Source organism: Rhyacophila brunnea, unplaced genomic scaffold (genome assembly GCF_057557595.1).
Source record: "Rhyacophila brunnea isolate RB1 unplaced genomic scaffold, BYU_Rbru_1.0 scaffold_17, whole genome shotgun sequence".
In the NCBI taxonomy this organism is placed as follows: Eukaryota; Metazoa; Arthropoda; class Insecta; order Trichoptera; family Rhyacophilidae; genus Rhyacophila; species Rhyacophila brunnea.
Genome location: NW_028232827.1, coordinates 2,696,789 through 2,716,417, shown reverse-complemented (window position 1 = coordinate 2,716,417; position 19,629 = coordinate 2,696,789). Strand labels below are relative to the sequence as shown.

Genomic DNA, 19,629 nt, shown 5'->3' with positions numbered 1-19,629 from the left:
TGTTTATTTATTAAGAAGGTTTCCAAATGGTAAAGTTTGAAATAAGGAACATATATGTCATTTTTTCGAATTAGTGTATTCTGCCAGAACAGTGACGATTTATACTATTTAAGACATTTATTGTTAATATTGTGCATGTTCAATCATCGAAATACATACCTAGGTGTAATGGAGTAAATAATAATGTTCTATAAATAATAATGTGGGAGTAAAACAGTTCTAGTTATTTATGAAAAGATAACAAATACAAATACAAGTTCAATTAAAATAAAAAAATAACATATTGTGTTGACAATAAATACAAGCTAACAGTTAGTGTTAGTTTTTCTGATGTTGTTACGATTGTATAAAGCAGCAAAAAAATGGTTATTTATTATCCGGTGATTCCCCCTGCGATCAGTGGGTCTCCAGAATAGCATTTTTTGGTAGAAACGTCTAACTAAATGTTTCTTGATTTATTTATTCTATTTCTCAAATTCATATCACGAAAGTGCGAATCATTGTTTTTTTCCAATCTTTCTCATTTTTATTAATTTATGTGAAAAAAATAAAACGAATGTGTAACACATGGGTAATAAATCAAACTTCATTCAAACTCAGTTTATTTCTAATGTAGGTATATGTTATTAAAAGTATTTTTTTCTGTTATATTTTCGTTTTATTTTATTTTCCATAGAAATTGATAAAAAAATCAATTCCGAACGTTTTGGGATTATGTTTACCAATCCCGGGATTCATAGGTATCGAAAATAGTTCGGGATCCCAGGATTGGAATCCCTAATCAAAATATCATCATGCTGGATTAAGGCCTACCCTAACTTTTCGCTTCCATGTATAACGGTGGATTTCGTGGTCCAGTGCGTAAGGCATTGGACTCTTACCTACTCCGGGTTTGATTCCCGGTGAGGTCAAAATATATTTAAATGGTTTTCTAAAAGCCTGTGTGTTTTTGTGATCAATTCGCTTCTACTTCTGAACTACTGTTTCACTACGCACGTCATTGGGTCTCATGGCATATTGTATTGTTATTAATAATATATTATTATGTATATTATTAAATATTTATATTTTTTTTTAAATTAAAAAAAAATATGATTTCGTCAATCCAGCGGGTAGGGCGTTCCTGTAGGCGTTTAGTGCTCCTTGGGTACCACTGTATGACGGCATTTATCCAGTGGTTGTCCACTCGTTGAGCGACGTCATGTATAGGCCATTGCCATTTCATCCGACCATTGAAGATCTCTATCAGATCGCGTACTCTTTCGTGCATCTATATTCATTGGTTTCTTTTTTGATTTTTCCGCGTTATGCACATCATGTACATATAAAAATAAAGACTTATTTTAAATATAGAACATTTGAAATAACATGTATCTGACATTAGAGCCAGTCAGGCTTGCTGCATTCGAATTTAATTGAAGACTTCCTGGGATATTGTTTTTCCCTGATACTGTATTTTTAGATCTTAGAATAAAAAAATATGCATTTTCATTATGGATCACCAGGATATGTAGGTATATTGCGCGAATCAAATTGAGGTGCATGTCACCGACATGTCGCCTACTGTCACGCTGTCGCGGCGACAAATTTAGTCTATGGTTTCGTAATTTTGCAGAATATTTTGAACGATCGCCATCTCTGTAAATTCACTGAAGAATGACACTGATGAAGAGTGCCAACTATAATGTATTAGTAATTATTTGAATTATAATTAATTATTCTTGCTAATTTAAATTAATTTTAACAGTTTCTATGTGAGCGTACGTTAAAATTACTTGCGACATGACATCCATAGATAATATTTTGAACAGAAGCCAACCTGCAGACCATAGATAATAGACAACATTCTTATAAAAAATACAGAGTGCCAAAAGCTAAAAACAAAAAAACGTGAATTCGACATGACAGTCAAATAGTGTAGGAATGTAGAAGATGATAAAAACGTTCATTGAGTCATGCAGGTGTCGATGCAGTGCAGTTAAACGTGAGGTGACCTCATTGTTGTTCTAATGATTTCGGCAAATTTTGTTAACTGACAATGTTCGTTTAAAGGTTCAAAATGTGCTACGGGATGGGGCATCAGTCTGGTAATATTTTTAGCTCCAAGAAAAACGACGTTACACACATTTTCCACGTAGCGGCAGATTACTGTGACGTCACGTGATAGTAGACGACATGCAACATATTATAATTCGCGCTTATACCGCTATACCGGTATTTTATTTATATTCCAAATTCTGCGTAGAACTATTTACATATTATTATGTATTATTACAAATAACTAAAACTACTCGTATGGAACTTACAACATTGCTGTAGTTTTATATTCAATCCGGACAATGTTATACTTCAAGAAAGTATTACATTGTCCAATATTGGAGATCGGAAAAGAGTGGCTTCGCAAATCGGTATCAATGCAACGATCACCGATGCAAAGTGTATCGAATTTTTCAAGAAACGTCTAATTTCCTGTCTGTCGGCAGACGCCCCCGGAAATGGGGTGCTCGGCGAGTGCCCCCGTCCCCGCGCAGCCCCCGGATGTCCCGGGAACGCCGCTCAGCCTGCCGAGCAGCGGGTTAAGGTTCTCGCTGCGACAGATGAGGACGCTCAACGCCAAAATGGCAGCCATGCCGAGTGATCACGAGACTGGTAAGTTAATCCAATAAACTTTTGACAATCGAATCAAAGGGTTTCTTAACCTTTTTGGGCGTCATCCGCTTTAGGGTAACAGTTTTCTTTTAGAGACACAATAAAAGATTGTAAAATAGCGCACATAGATAATATTATTATTTAAATACGTTTTAAATTGTTGTTTGATTTAATAAAACGCATTTTTTGTAGTACTTATTCCACTTTATTAAATAAATTTGGACAGGTTTCATCCGCCTCAATGAAAATGAAAATTGTTGAAAATGTCCCTATGAGGCGGACGAAACCCATCCAAATTTATTTATTAAAGTGAAATAAGTAGGTATTGCAAAAAAATTTTGCGTTTTATTAAATCAAACAACAATACAATGCAGTTCCACCATGTATTGACAGTTAACAAAATAAAAGGAACGTTTTATATGTTAAGTAAGTACCAAATATGTTGAAAAAAACCCTTCTTCTATAGAGATGAAGCCTAAATGTATGAAATTGAAGCAAAAAGGAACTCCTGGTCTACTGATTGAGCTATCAACAATTTACTTCGCATTGAAGGTTCATTTGAAGAGAACTTCACACGTATATTCCACTATAATTCCAGATTCAGCCAATTAGTTGATATTTCCAAAATAAGGCTTGAAGCTTAAAATAAAAATAAATTTGAATTAAATTTGACATTTCACGCCTCTCACGTCATATTGTAGTATCAAAACAGATATTTGAATATAAAATTTATCTATAAATACTTGTGGAAAGAGATTCTTTCCTCGTAAATTTTATGTAGGTAGTCAATAGCGATACAATAGCCGTTATTTTTAAGATGAATAATCACGTAAAACACCGATAAATTCAAACGAAAACGAGATTTCGAGCACCTTTTTTGTTTTTGGGGCTGCCAATATAAGAAAAAAATAATGAATTTGTTACCAATACAAGCACACTTACAATAATTTGATTCAAAAATCGAACTGCTTTAAAAATTATTAAAACGGAATGCTTATAGGACTGTTTCTATTGAGAGACCAAATTGTTTACAAGGTAAGTATATACTTATATTGGTAACATTACAATCTAATTAATGTGAAAGTTGGCTTTGAATAGGTTTTGAAAGCTCATCAAATTTTAGTGTTATATTAGATGGCCTGGTCATATTTACATTAATTTGTTATTCTCTCACGTTCTTCTCGAGTTCTCACGATTCGATTTTTGTGCCCTCATAATATGTCGTTGCAAAGTTCATTAGTACATTAGAGGTATCTATGTGTGATTTCATTTGATTAAAGTGCATATATTTTACGATTATCCAAACTATTGTATATTTTGATAGTAATAGCGGGCTTAGACGCAAATTATTTTGATTAGTAAAATATCCACTGAATGTAATTTTATACAATGTTCATTTGTTTACGTACTTATGTATCTTTGTCTAGACCAGTCAGTAAATACAATTAAATACCATCGTCTATTCAATTCTAAACTATCCCAAACGACAATTTTTCGAAATACGTTTTTTTACATCAATCGATTCTCTATGAAATTTCCAACATTTCTGTATAAACCTAAATGGATAAGATTATATTGAATTTAAGAAACAATTATTTTCATGCCACTTATTAAGTATCCTAAGTGACATTATTTGCCAATGTATTGAATTTTTCATAAATTTGAAATTGGAAAAAATTCCCCAAAATTTATTGTAATTTGAAACACCAAAAATGATTTTTTAATATTTCGATATTACAGAACTAAATCGAATTAAGTATAGGTTCATAATTTCTAAAATTGGCTTTCCTGCACATTTATTGATTTGGCGTTTAAGATAGTTTAGAATTGAATAGACGCCATACTTAAATAAACTGTTAGCAAACTTGAATGGGTAAAATAACATCACAATGTCAATTTACGCTCAACGTTAAAACATTTATTTTAACCCTTGTAGTATTTCATATAGATTTATAATAGTTTAAAATTTACTGATGACTAACGGACTTTTAACCAAAGTTACAACGAAAAAAATCTTTCGATGTAATATAAAGCTCATTTTCGACAGAAATCCACGTATACGAACACTACAAATATATTCGAATATGTACCTAATGCATATCAATACATTTTTTTGGTTATATTTAAAATGTTTCAATGTCTCAACTATCACTATTTATTTACTAATTTATAATGGAGATAATCAAATTTAATCCATATGCAATAACTCATTAGTATACGTTTAATAAATGTATCCAGTACTAAATACGATTATTAAGTTTGTTGATTATATTATATTAATATATGGTAACATAAATATTATCTCTTGGAAAAAAACCTTATTAATACTTAAAATTATATGTAGGCACTAAGACATAATAAATACATATACACATTTTAGGATAGATATAGAGAAAAAGTAATTCATTTAAAATATTGAAATTCCTCCGAGAAGTTATTGTCCAGAGGGGTTACATCCATGGGGTAATTGTGCTAGAACTTATTAACGTGTGTTCATAGTTTTATTACATCCTCCGATGTGTTATTGTCCAGGGGGTTTTGTCCATGGGGTAATTGTGCTAGAAATTACTAATGTTTGTTCATATATCAATAAAAATATATATAAAATACACAGTGATTTAGGTCATAAAAAGCTGCACAAAATTATCTACATTCAATCATTTCATAACTGAACGATATTACTAAAATATATAGGTACCTACATAGATGGCTAGAAAGAATTACCGGTGCTGGTAAAGGTCCGTTTAAACATATCAGTACTAGTTTAGTGCGGTATGCACAACTGCAACATTTAAAACTGATTTGGATATTTTGAAGAAAAAAGCATTTTTGTTTAACATTGGAAGACTTCGTTCGGCTGTATATAAAACGTGTTTAAAGTTTTTGTTCTTGTCATTTTTTACAATATCCTAACTTTAATTTCTTGTCAGAGAGTTAATAAACTTTCATAGTAGTATTAGGTACAATAATACAAAATTATTCAGTCAGTATTGTGTACTGATAGTATAATCGTGAATACTGACCTGATACCTGATAAGTGTGTAAATAGCCCATGGGATGGGGAAGTCCGCGATGCGTGTAACATGAGGCGACTTCCGTTTCCGACAGACGCCAGCGCATATCCGCTAGCGGCGGCAAAAAAGAGAATCACCAGACAAAAAAGATGTCATCAGGGAACACGATCGAGATAGTCACATTATATTATTTTTGCTCTGTGTCTGTTCATTCATCGGGAACGAAAACACCGCCGCGTTATTATTACATTATGACATAAAATGACTTTTTGTTTGTGGCTTTTTATTGTCTATGATCGTTATAATTATGATTGAGTATTATTTTACCTACCTATATAATTTATGTTGAATCATTATATAATTTGCAAATATAATACAAAAGTGTGTTACGTTTATTATTTATTATTACCTATATCATCATCATCATCAGCCGGGGTCAATCCACTGCTAGATGAAGGCCTCCCCAAGCTTTCTCCAACTCTCTCGGTCCTGTGTCGTTCGCTGCCACGTATTTCCGCCGAACTTTACCAGTTCATCAACCCAGCGGCTTTTAGGGCGACCCTGTGGCCGTTTCGTACCCCTTGGGTACCATTGGATGACGGCATTTGTCCAGCGGCCGTCCTTTCGGCGAGCAATGTGCCCCGCCCATCTCCATTTCAGCTGTTTGGCAACGTCTATTACATCGCGTACTCTTGTCTGCTTCCTAACCCATTCGTTTCTCTTGCGGTCCTTTCGCGTGATGCCCAACATGCACCTCTCCATGCCTCGCTGTGGGACTCTTACCCTTTGGACATCTCTCGTGTTGAGGGTCCACGTCTCGCAGCCGTATGTGAGCACGGGTAGCACACATTGGTTGAACACCCTACGCTTAAGACATAATGGTAGGTCACTCTTGAAGACACTATTCAGACGTCCGAAAGCACTCCATCCCAGCTTTGTTCTTCGAGCAATTTCATCGTGCATGCTTCCGTCTATGGACACCTGCTGTCCGAGATAGACGTAGCTGCTGACTTGCTCGAGTTGGGTGCCAGAAATACAGATAATCGCAGGGTCCGAAAAACAGTTACTCATCACTTTTGTCATTGAGACATTTATCTTTAGACCGACCGTTTGACTGACATCCGCGAGTTCTTGCATTCTACCTTGGAGGTCTTTCGGGTCCTGTGAGAGTACAACAATATCATCTGCAAAGCGCAGGTGACTGAGGTGCTCTCCATTAATTGGAACACCTTTTTCCTCCCAATCAAGTCTCCTAAATAAGTCCTCAAGAGTAGCGGTGAATAGTTTAGGTGAAATGGTATCACCTTGCCGGACACCTTTGTTAATGGGGAATTTACACGACCGTTTGTGGAGTTTCACGCATGATGTGGCATCACTGTATATACTGTTCAATATGTTTATGTAGCGTCTGGAAATTCCTTGGTTGCTAAGGGCGTCTATAATTGAGAATTTTTTGATGGAATCAAACGCCTTTTCATAGTCTATAAAACCAATTACCTATATAACATTCATGTATAGCTGTATTAACATCAATCGACTAGAATCGATATGTATTATACAATTATGTGACAACGAGTTGTGAATGTTTTTGCCGATGAATTATTATCAGAAGAAATTGGCGCTAAGTGTTCTGTGGTGAATTAATAGTCCGGGACAGATGTTGTGTTCACCCCTAACACGAAACTGTAGACCCAGAAAGTTATGTATTTAATATTCTTCTTCTTCTTCTTTGCCCATATCCGCCCCTTAACTGGAGCATATGGACACCACGCGGCGCCTCCAAGAATCCCTGTCGCTCGCCAGTCTTCTTGCTTCGTTCCAGGTCAAACCAGCATCCCGTAGCTCCGCCGTATACACTCTGTAGATTGTATTTAGCGGCCTTCCAGGACGCCGGAATCCGGTCGGCTTGAAGAACAGGCAAGCCAGGTTAAAGTTCTCTTCTGGCATCCGCAGCACGTGGCCGAGCCAGGTCCAACGTCGCCTCTTCACTTTCAGCGTGATGAGAGGCTGCTTGGTACGTTCTCTTATCTCCTCGTTGCTCCTAAAGTCATACCACCGCACACCCAGTATTCGTCGCAAACATCTGTTTTCGAAGCTCAGTATACGGTTGCTCTGAGCCTTCGTAAGGTGCCATGATTCGCTACCGTAAAGCAGCACCGTCAGAATGCAAGCGTCGAATAGGCGGCATTTGGTTTTGACCGAGTACAATCGTGAGTCCCAGACATTTCGCATCGAGTTGAATGTTGCTCCAGCCATTCCCATTCGGATAGCGAGCTCTTTCTGCAAAATGCCATCTCCCGTGATGTGTACCCCCAGGTACTTGAAGCTGTCGACGCTCTCGATGCTCTGTCCATCGCTAATCAGAGGGAAATCTGGATCAGGACAGGTGCTATTGCACAAGACGTTGGTTTTCTTCGCGTTGATTTTCAAACCAACGCGAGAGGAGTTGTTATGCAACCTGTCGATTGTCTCTTGAATGCCCTCGATTGAGTTGTCGAATAGGACAGCATCATCGGCGTATTCCAGGTCGCATAGCTTCACCGTGGGGGTAACAGGTATGCCTCGGTCGGGTGGTATTGACTTCCGTAGTATGAAGTCAAAGAGAATGATAAAGAGAAACGGTGCAAGGACACAACCCTGTCTGACTCCGGTCGTGACCCCGAACCATTCCGTGACAGTGTCTCCAATTCTGACACAGCATTCGCTATTCTCGTGCAGGCTTTTGATTATGGCAATGATCTTGGGAGGGATCCCGTATGCTCCCAGTATCATCCAGAGGGAGGGGCGGTGCGGACTGTCGAAAGCCTTCTCATAATCCACAAAACAGCAGGCCATCGGACTGTTCAACTCATGGCTCTGCTGGAGAAGACATCGAAGGTTGTGGATTTGGTCTGCACACGCTCGACCAGGTAGAAACCCGGCTTGGTTTTTCCTGAGGACGTGCATTATTGGGTCCCTTATTCTCATCAAAATGATGTTTGCCAAAATCTTTCCCGGAACACTGAGTAGCGTAATGCCTCGGTAATTGTCGCAGCTTAGAGGGTCACCTTTTTTAAGAAGTGTGATGATTTCACCGTTCACCCAGTCCCTTGGGCAGCGCTCTTCTTCCCACACCTTTGTCATCAGATGAAACATAGGGTGCAGGATTGCGCTCAAGCTGTACTTGAGGAATTCAGGATGAATCCCGTCTCCCCCCGGTGCCTTTCCGTTCTTGAGCCTTTTCACAGCCGATTTTATCTCGGTGTGCGTGGGCGGGCAATCGGAAATGTCGGTCGCTCGGGGAATGTCCAAAAGTAAAGCTTCCGCAGATATGTCAAAGGGATCCAAGGGGGGTGGGCGGTTCAGCACTCCGCAGAAATGATTCTTCCAAATCTTCTTGACGCATTCTGCGTCAGACTCTATTGCTCCACTGGGACCACGAATGGCTCCGGGAGTCGGTGGTCGCCTGTCGCAGACTTCACGGGTGATTCGGAAGAGTTTCCTGGTGTCATTTCTGCTTGCTGCCTCCTCTGCCGCTTCAATTTGCCGGTTCATAAAATTGCGCTTGTCCAACCGCACGGATCGTTTGACTACCCTGTCTTGGGTCTGGTAGTCAGTCCGGCGGTCCTCGGTTCGGTCGGGGTCTCTCTCCTCGTCTCTCAGGGCTTTCAGCCTGGCTCGTTCACCAATTTCAACCCACGTTTCGTCAGACATCCACTTTGGCTGCTCACTCCTTCTGGTACCAAGGACGGTACGAGCCGACGACACAATCGCACTCTTTATGAGGCTCCAGTCCGCCTCAATGAGGTCGGATTCAGATTTGTGCCGCTCGTAGATACGATCTACGCTATCTCGTACAGCAGTTTCGAAGTCGGTCCGAATTCTTCGGCGTCGGAGCTTCTCAACGTCAATTCGTTCGCACTTTGGAGGCCTCGCCTGGCGACTGAGTTTTACTCGGATGTTTCCAATAAGTAACTCATGATCGCTATGGATATCGGCGCCTCTGTAAGTACGCACGTCGAGAAGTTCCTTTCGGTGCTTCAAGCTGTATAAGAAGTGGTCAATCTGCGTCCTCGTGCGTCCATCAGGAGACGTCCACGTATATTTGTGAATGTCTTTGTGGGGAAAAACAGTGCCTCCGATTGCAAGCTCGTTCAGAGTGGCGAATTCTACGAGCCGCTCACCATTATCGTTGGGGTCACCGAGGCCGTGTCGTCCCATCACCGTGAGGCCAAGCACCGGGTCTGCTCCTACTCTCGCATTATAATCCCCCATTACAATCACGCGGTCTCTTCGGGGGATGGCGGAGACTGCCGCGTGGAGAGAATCGTAAAAAGCATCCTTTGTCTGCGCGTCGGCATCCTCAGTGGGGGCGTAGCACTGAAAGACGGTCAAGGAGCTACCAGGCGTCTTAAAGGAGGCACGTATCAGTCTCTCCGAGATTGGTTCATATTTCACGAGGCAACGGGCCGCTCTCTTTGACATCAACACTGCCACTCCCTGGCGATGGTATTGCTCCTGACCTGAGTAGACAATAGAGTAACCCTCAATCAACTTTCTCCCGGCTCCTTTCCAGCGCACTTCGCTCAGCCCTAGGATGTCCACACCATAGGTGTGCATGATGCGTGTGGCGTGCAGGTCCTTTCCGGGGGTACGCAGGGTGCGAACATTATATGTCCCAATGCGCATACTCGAGTTGTTAGAGAGGATTACTCTACCTGTTTCATTGTCCATTTCCATGCAAGGTCGTCGTTTTACAGAGCCGGTTGTCGTCCGAGGCTGCTGTGTAGGTGTTTTGTTAATCTGTTTCGTTTAAGGAGGCAAGGTGATTAGCCCAGCGCTCCCGAGGCCTGAGCCACGAGGGCCCTGAAGGTCGGCTCGACCAGGTTTTTCTGTCGGGGATTTCCTTCCCTTACCCAGAAGGCCAGTTTTATGGCGCCGGTCACTCGCCATAAAACCCCCCTGCTGTTAGCTACAGCGTACGCTGCATTGCCCGGAGGTCGCCACGGGGAGGCCAGCAGATGGGACTTGCTGGCAGTTTGGCATTTCCCAACTTTTGCTATGAACACATCTACTGGCGTCAATGTGTCCACTTGGGGCCGACCAGCCGTTGACCACCAGTATATTAATACAAGTAAATTTACCTTAAGTACGCTATAAATTACTATTTATATATATATTTTTTATATTATAAAAATATTAAATTGTATAAATAAATTATTATTGATTTTATAATATTCTTGTTAAGAGTGAGCCTACATGATATACTTTGATATTCATTTCTTTAACAGAGTTATACTGAGGAAATGCTCGTTTAATAAATTAATGTAATAAATGAGGGGTTGAAGTTTAAATAGATATAAGTGATACATAAGTAAGTACATACTCACAAAGATTTAGTGGTATTTTTCTCAGTATTACATAATATTCGAATTTATACGTTCAAAATGATTCAATCTTGTGTTTGCTTTGTATGAAAAGTTATTATAATTTCATTCCTATGATTCGATTGTACTTTATGATTTAAAAATGTTTTTATTGTTTTCATAACAACACACTAGTCAGCATGTACCTCTTTAAAATGTTACCACTTAAAGCAACATGGAATTAACAGCGTGAGTGTTACCATTTAATTTAACCGGTTACAGATACTTAGACTTTACCTTTTTTTAACAATTAAGTTAAATTATTTACATATTTATTTCATTATATTATTATTATACAGTTATTGAGAAATATACTACCTAATTAAAATGATAGATATATGAACAAACATACATAGGATTAAATTATGGACCTTGGTAAAAGAAGTGCCCATGTCGATATGATTTGTTTTCCAGTACAAGCGGTTATAATGCCTTCCAAACTTATTAATTAATAATTACAAGATAAAAAGAACTTTTTATATACAACGTTTTTAAATTTTCTATTGAATCATATAAACTTGACTTGACTAGCTTAAACGATCAAAAAAAATTGTACTTGATAGAAATACTGAATAAATATACTGAAATATCATTTTGACACTTCATATTGATTTCCATAGTAACGCACGTATATATTAATATTAATAATTTAGTTGCTAAGAACCACTTAGCAACCAACAATAATAGTTTTACTTTTTACGGATTTCTTCCGAAATAACTTTTCATATAAAACAGAATTAACTGAAAATGAAATCAATTATACTTAAAGATGGTTAAAAGTATTAAAAAATGCATTGGCATCGTGTTCTGATATATTCTAAAAGTTTTAAATATCTAGCTAGTCGGGAAGTTAGTTACAAATCGATTGCAAGATTTGTACCAGACAAACAACCACCGGACAAATAAGAATACGAGCTAAGAAAAACGTTATAATAATAATTTAGATAATATGCACTAGTAGATTTAATTAATAAATTATATGGAAAAGAAAAAAAATAAGCAATTTTTGAATATTTTAAAGTACCTACTATTGTAGAATATATATTATGTAGAATTTATAATGGCATAATACTCGTAATTAATAATATGTAACTTTGATGTGGATTTATTCAAACGATTACACAAATATATGCACTTGTATTGTTTTTATATTTAGTTAATAATATTGTAGTAACACTTTTCCGTAATAATTTGTGATTTTAAGAATTTTAAATCATACTAAAGAAGACGCTTTGACTGATTGCAATAAATTAATATAAACATGATATTTTGGAGATACAAGCATTAAAACAAACACAGTAGCTTAGTGAATAAAATATTTTGGTAGATTTTTAAATGTTGTTAATTTGAAATACGATAATACTTATATAAAATTTTCATTGCATTGAGCGGACATACTATCTATGTGGGTTAGCCACGTGGTCTTAGTTAAAGAATTGTATATTAATTACTGTTTTTCATACTATTTTGATATACTTATTAGGGGAGTTTTATTTATTATGGAATATGGTTTTAACATCAGATACCTTATCGACTTTATAGAGAAGTAGCTAGTGTCATCGAGCAAACAGTTTTGTAAAATGCTTGTCACTAGCACGTCTTACGAAAATCTATGGTTTAATTAAACTTTAAAATAATTATTTGATTGTGGAGTTTTTTTTCAAATATTGGTTTTTTTTAACAAAAAATGCTTTCATTAGACAATATATTATTGTGTGTATGATTGTTTTTTAATGCATACTTAAATAAATAAATAATGATAGTGTGACATTATATTTTTTAGTGAAAAAATGGTTTTTGACATTACATAGTGGCTGTTGACAAGATATACAATATTATAGAATATTATTCGTCAGCTGAGCACAGAACTATTCCAACTCACATTTGATTTTTTTTAGAATAGACTTCTTTGAAACAATCTACTTCAATTATGTATTTATTATTTATATAAATAAATGTACAAAACATAATTTAGTAGAACTGTTGATGAATAAAATGATGTATAATTTTTTTCAAAGAACAATTCTGTAAAATATTATATTTTTTTTTCGACCATGTCCGACCCTAATAGGATCATATTAGGATAGATAGATTTTGTTTTTTACGAGAAATGGATGTCAGCCACTTGCTTAACCTATTAGGTCCATATCCTGACTCGCACAAATTGAAAAACAATATGTGTACTTGCCAGACCCAGGATTCGAACCTGAGACCCACGGCGTGATAGTCCAACGCTTAAGCCGCGCGGCCACTTACTTAACAATAAACACATTTTGTTTTAAATTAGATAATTCTTTTTTTTAACGAGTAGTTCATAAGATTTTGAAATATTCGTCGAATAACAAAAATAGTTTATTGAAAATTATTAGAAAATGAATTAAGGTAGGTACGTCGTCTAAAATTTGAAGAAGTTTTGACGCTGGCTAGGATTCAAAGTAAATATCTATTATTGGTGACTTGATTCAAACCACAAAAGCAGGTCGCCAATATCAACTAAGTTTGATAACTACTTCAATTGCATACATTACATCACCTCGCTCGATTCTAAAATGATCATAATATGGGCCTCCACAGATGTTAGCCATTTGCTTAACCTATTAGGTCCGTATTATTGAGAGAAAAAAGGAAAGTGAATTTTCCAGATCTGCTATTCGGACTCGGGACTCCCACCACACTATAAGACGACACATTACCGATTGAGTATCTTGGGCGTTGCATAGTCTTCTTCGCAATTAAGTATGGTGCAGGTGACTAAATTAGTACAGCACATTGTCAATAATCCGATGGATGCGTGTTCGAGTCCTGTCCGGCACCTATATATTTTCAAGATTATTTCTAATAGGTGTGTTTTTGAGAATATTTAATTTCACATTTTTTTCCGCAAATATCTTCAAAAATTTATCTAATAAAAACGTAAATTTCTAGGTTATGCTGTGATACATATTATGAAATGCAATAGAAGATTGAAGTCCTATAATGTATGCATAATTTCAATGTTAAAATAACATATTTCGCTGCCTGATTTCTAGGTTGTTCTATGTCACTTTCAGTAAAATGTTCAAGAGAGCAATTTGAAAGTTCACATTGAAATAATAAATTGCACCACCAATATATATATAGTTGTCTGATTCCCAGGTTGTTCTATGTCACTTTCTGCAAAATTCTCAGGAGAGCAATTTGATAGTTCACATTGAAATAATTGCACAACATATATTAAAAACTCTGTTCTGCATATAAAAGAATAACTTATTTTCGAGATTATCGACAAATGCGTTCATAATTTTTGTATTCTGACTAATGGGTTAAACACAGTTCTGGAAATAGAACAAAATGGCATTAAAAAGTCATTCTGCTTAAAAATGTGAAATAGAACAATCTGGAAATCAGGCAGCGATTTATCAACTATTATTTAAAGCTGGCAAATATTTTCAGGTGGCAGCACCACTTGTCAACATTCTGATACGTCTTCCACTTCTCTCCCTCTCTCTCACACGTTTACATTTATGTCCAGGCTTACTGTTTCTGTACAGGTGTTTCAGACTCAATTGTGATTAGCTGTATCAGCCTCGCAGAATGTTTGTAGAGTCTCCTGACTTAGCCGAGCACGCCAATGCCTCATTCATAATATGTCAAGCGGCGACGCTTAGCTAGTGGTTCTTCATCATCCATGATGTTTCTATTTTTTGATTGTGTATGTTGATTGCCTAAGGTTACAGTAGGTTACAGCACAATATCCCTATTATAATTACCCTTAAATATTTAAGAAAGCACACTAATTTATCGATACACTAATCACTTTGTCAATTTTTTATTAGAGCATCATTTGTTTTCTTACACGACTCGATTAAAATAAACAAATTTTTAAATTTCCGTTTATACGTGTATGTTCAATATTATGTTCCGTCATGCGTCACAGATAATTCAAGACACATATATAATGGTATTTTTATTTTTTAAAAGAATGCATCTAGCATTCGGTACATTTGCATTACTGTGTAATAATATTGTATTTTTATTTAAAGATCCCCTGACAGCTGAAGTGGAGAGTGTCGCTGAACGTTTGGTACAGGGGATAGTTTACGGAGCTGCTTTAAAAGATGCCAGATTCAAGTCAAAACATCTTGTCATTCTTCACAAAGAACGGCTGGTAAATTACAATATACGCCTTACTAATTATTTCAAATGTATTCACTAATAAGTTGTCAATATTATCATTTCTCTTAACGAGAATTAGATAGCGATTTGTGTGTGTATTTTATATTAACATTTTTACTACCAATAATTATTTATTAGCAATTTTATCTGTCACCAATTTAGAAGGTTAAATTGAGTTACATCAAAAGTGTAATCATCCCATTTTTCAAAATTGTTGCCTAGTTAAATAATAATATAGTTTTTAACCTTGATACAATATATTATTGCAAGCGAACATAATATTATTATGAAGTCAGACTATAACGACTGATTTTGGTTCATGATAAAAAATAAAAATGCATCTGATTTAAAGCAAATCTAACAATAATAATATTATGACATAATAAAATATTATTTAATAACTAGCCGAGTCTGCTGGTAATAACCAACTGCCCCGCTAGAGATTACAGCGAGCTTGGCGTCCTAACCACACAGTGATGGATTTAAATATAATTATGAAATAAATCTATTAATTAAGTACCTATTGACTTTGTACCTGATGACGTTAAGCTGGGAGGTATTTAGAATGACAATATGTTTATTTACGGACTTTTGCTCTAATGTACGTTTAGTATGATTTTTTCGTAATTATATATGTAGGTATATATACTTATATATTTTTTTATAGTGAAACGCATTGTAACTTCATTTCTAACTTGTTTGAAATAACAATGACTTATTTGAATGCCAGCAGTTATCAAAAATGTCTTTCTTCAGTAGGAAATGATTTAAATAATGGTACTTGTAGCTATGTTTTTTACAATGGTTAGGTCATAAGTTATTAACCTAATATTAATTACAGGTAAAATCTCGCTCCTTGGAGTATCTGGTGGTACTGGATGGTCTCCAAGGAAACTGCGAGGTCGCCGAAGGTCCACCGGGATGTGCAAGGTTGCGCCCTCTTGATAGAAAATTGGACGACTGGCAAGAGTTCCTCACTCCAACTGGATTCATGAGAAGGTAACTTTGATTAGATTAATTTTAATAAATGTCAAAATAATGAATACTTTATCGCTGACAAGTTTTGAAATACAAGCCCTACGAGGAGACTACGAATTTAGAAAGATACATGTTTATAAGCTAAGTTGTATATTTCCAAAAATAAATAAGTCAACATTTATGGTGAGAAGAAATCATAATTATTATTATTTTAATATGTGTTAATTCACACAATACATTGTAATGATCGATAATCCATATATTTGAAAACCAGTACAAAGTCTTCGAAAAAATGGTACAAATGAATATCGATAAGGCTGTTTTATTTTGATTAATCATGTTTATTGCAGTAAAGGGCTTATCGGTTAATAACACTGGAATAAAGAAATTGACGTGTAGTAGTCATACCAGTCAACGTCAAATAAATGACACACTTTAATATGTCGGTTTTTTTATTAAAATAAATCATTATAGCAATAATAATAATTGTGAGCGTTTCGTCAATCATAACTAGACCAGTAGTGTTTGTTTTGATTGAGAGTTACGACAATATCTATGGTAATATATTATGTACTGCAGTGATATAAATAAGAAAGACAATCTATGAATCTACACTCAACTCATCGAGTCCGTCACGAGACGTAGGTACTTCTATTGTTACGAGTTCTTCACTCCACAGAGTACATCCGTTATTCCATTCAAATCAAGTCTCTCAGTGCATTCTTATTAATCTCTTGATCAGATCGATCTTATCAGTACATTATTACCTTGCGATTATAATCTCATGTCATCATATTATTTATTATTGCATTCAGTGTATTATTTTATCAACCAATAAACCTACATCTCAACAACCAAGCAAGAACGATCTTCCATCACCACCACCTTTATATTATCTGCCAAAGATGATATATAACTAACAACTTACGCTTGAAACGCGAAAATGTCGTTTATCACAATAATTGAATTATTTTATACAACAAGTATACTAAGAGATTTTTTGCAGTCGTTACTAAGTGTAATTATTATAATTTTCGCTCCTAGGCTGACATGTGCATTCACACTGGTAAGATATATTAAAAGACTTTTTTTACGGGGAATGGAATGGAACAGGAAATAATTACCAGTCGCCCAACTCATTGGATTCTTGCTCTGAATCAACATTTAATACACAGAGTATAATAGGATTTTGAATTGCTAATTACTACGTCATACTTGACTCCCTTATTATTTTTTGATGTACATATCTACTTTAGTTTTATATTTAGAATACATGTCAAAGTTGATCTGCTATTATATGCCAAGTTTCAAAATCCCCTTAAACGACTTTACGTAGTTTAGAGAAAACTGAGAAAAACTCATAAGTATCTATAAAATCTGTAAACTTTATGTATTTATTATTTGATTCATACATTCATACAAGAGTGTTTTGTTTAATACCTTTTACTCACTTTTAGCATATTTCACTAAGAGAATAAATGAGACTTTGAAACTTACCTATCATTTTAGGGGGTTCTGAAACTCACAAATTATTATAGCAATGCATGAAGGCGTTGAATCGCTAAAGGCGTATCGTGGTTATTTTTTTTTTTTGAGAAAAAAATAAATGTGGTTGGTAAAAGTTAAAAATATATTTTGTCAAAAAATAGTCAAAGTAACTAAAATTATGAATAAAAATTATGTTTACATTATAAAATTTATTGAATACTTATACATAATACCAGAAAAGACCTTTTTTTGAAAAAAATACGTCCGACGGTACTCGGACCTGTAATCACTGGATTCGCGCCAGCGCGATTGGCTTATTTATCCATTTCAGGGGAGGGGTTTTTGAAAAGCACACTCGACCATTTTAGCAGGTTTTGAAATTTACCCTAATCTTTGACCATACATATTGACGGTTTTATGCGTTTATTAAAGCTCAATCTTTGGCCATTATATGGGTAGCAATAATATGTATCTAAAAACATATACCACTCAAAATTGTTCAAAAACCGTTTTATGGGGAAACTAGACTTGTTGAACGACAAAAATCGAGACGTGTGAACGCGGCAATAATTGTGGAGCATACATACGCTTTGTCCATATTATTATGACTTCATATCCTAAGGGGGATGTGGTTTGATTTAATGTGGTGAATTGTTACGTAGGCGTTGGGGAGGATTGTAGAAAATGTGACGTCACAAAACCAACCAAATGTAAGCTCATTTTATTCGGAAGGTAATTATATTGATACGTTTTCACGAATTTGTTTTTTAGCAAATCGCGAGGGCGTTTAAAAGTGATCTAAATAACAGATTATTCGACAAAGTGAGATGAAATATACGGAAAATTATGTATTATATATAATTTATTTTATCGACGAACCTACAAAGCTCAGTATGTATATATTGTTTTGTTATTTTAACGCAAAACACTTTGTATTTTTATCGTTATCACTTTTGAGTGGTTATCTGCTAATGTCGACTGGCTGGATTATGTGAGTTGATATTTTGTAAAGAGAAACATTAAAAGTTTTTTGACTAATGTGTTGATAAAATTCTTTAAGAATTTAATATTATATCCATTTACAATGGATTGCCTACGGGCAATGTTGTGTAAAAGTCAAAATGACTGACATATTTATTATTATCATGTATTATGCTGCCTAATTTATGTGTTGCTCTCACCTGAGTAAACTGTGGAATTTATTAAAGCTATACTATTTCATCATGTTCGATTCTTAGAGGATCATATGGGCCTCCACAGAGTTTAGGTCGTATTAACAGATTTTGTTTTTACGAAAAATGGATGTGACCACTTGTTCAACCTATTAGGTCTATTCTCTGACTACAAACACAAATTAAGATACAATATGTGTATTTCCCGGATCCATTATTCGAATTTGGGACCCACGAGATTACAAAGCGACGCTCGGTCACCGTGGGCGTAAAACTATAGTATAACGTATACATACATACTAAATTGTTTAGTTAATTTTTTTAATTAAAAAAAAAACTTTAAAATGTTTTTAGATACGTATTGAATACAAATTTTAAATGAAAATTATTAATAAAATGTAATACTTACATATAAATTTATCATTTCACTCGCAGACTCTTAAAGCTAGCAATATATTTTAGAAAAGTTTTTTTTTTACCCAAACGTCCTGCACGCATTTTTGATTACTGTCCACACCCCCAAAAATATATCATTAGAAGATTATTATAAAAAATATTTTAATAAATAAATAAATACTGTAGACAGTCATAGACAAATTCAAATTTAAATTAATTTATTTTCCTATAGTAAACTTTCCAAATTACAAATTCTAAATATTTACAACAAGACAGCAATAAAAAAAATCGGTGTGTGTACTTATGAACGCGCGTTAGAAGTTATACTTCTTTGGAGTAACAAAACAAAAACAAAACTTGTGACAACCTAGA

At 35.4% G+C, this 19,629-nt stretch overlaps 1 protein-coding gene across 1 annotated transcript in view; it reads left to right on the top strand.

Annotated features, from left to right (window-relative positions):
- The first annotated feature begins 2,495 nt into the window (after window positions 1–2,495).
- Window positions 2,496–19,629, top strand: part of LOC147073551 (uncharacterized) — a 61,573-nt gene continuing 44,439 nt past the window's right edge. The window contains exons 1-3 of the mRNA XM_085944659.1: window positions 2,496–2,649; window positions 15,091–15,215; window positions 16,065–16,222. Coding sequence (XP_085800785.1) covers window positions 2,496–2,649; window positions 15,091–15,215; window positions 16,065–16,222 — 437 coding nt within the window. The remainder of the gene's footprint in view (window positions 2,650–15,090; window positions 15,216–16,064; window positions 16,223–19,629) is intronic.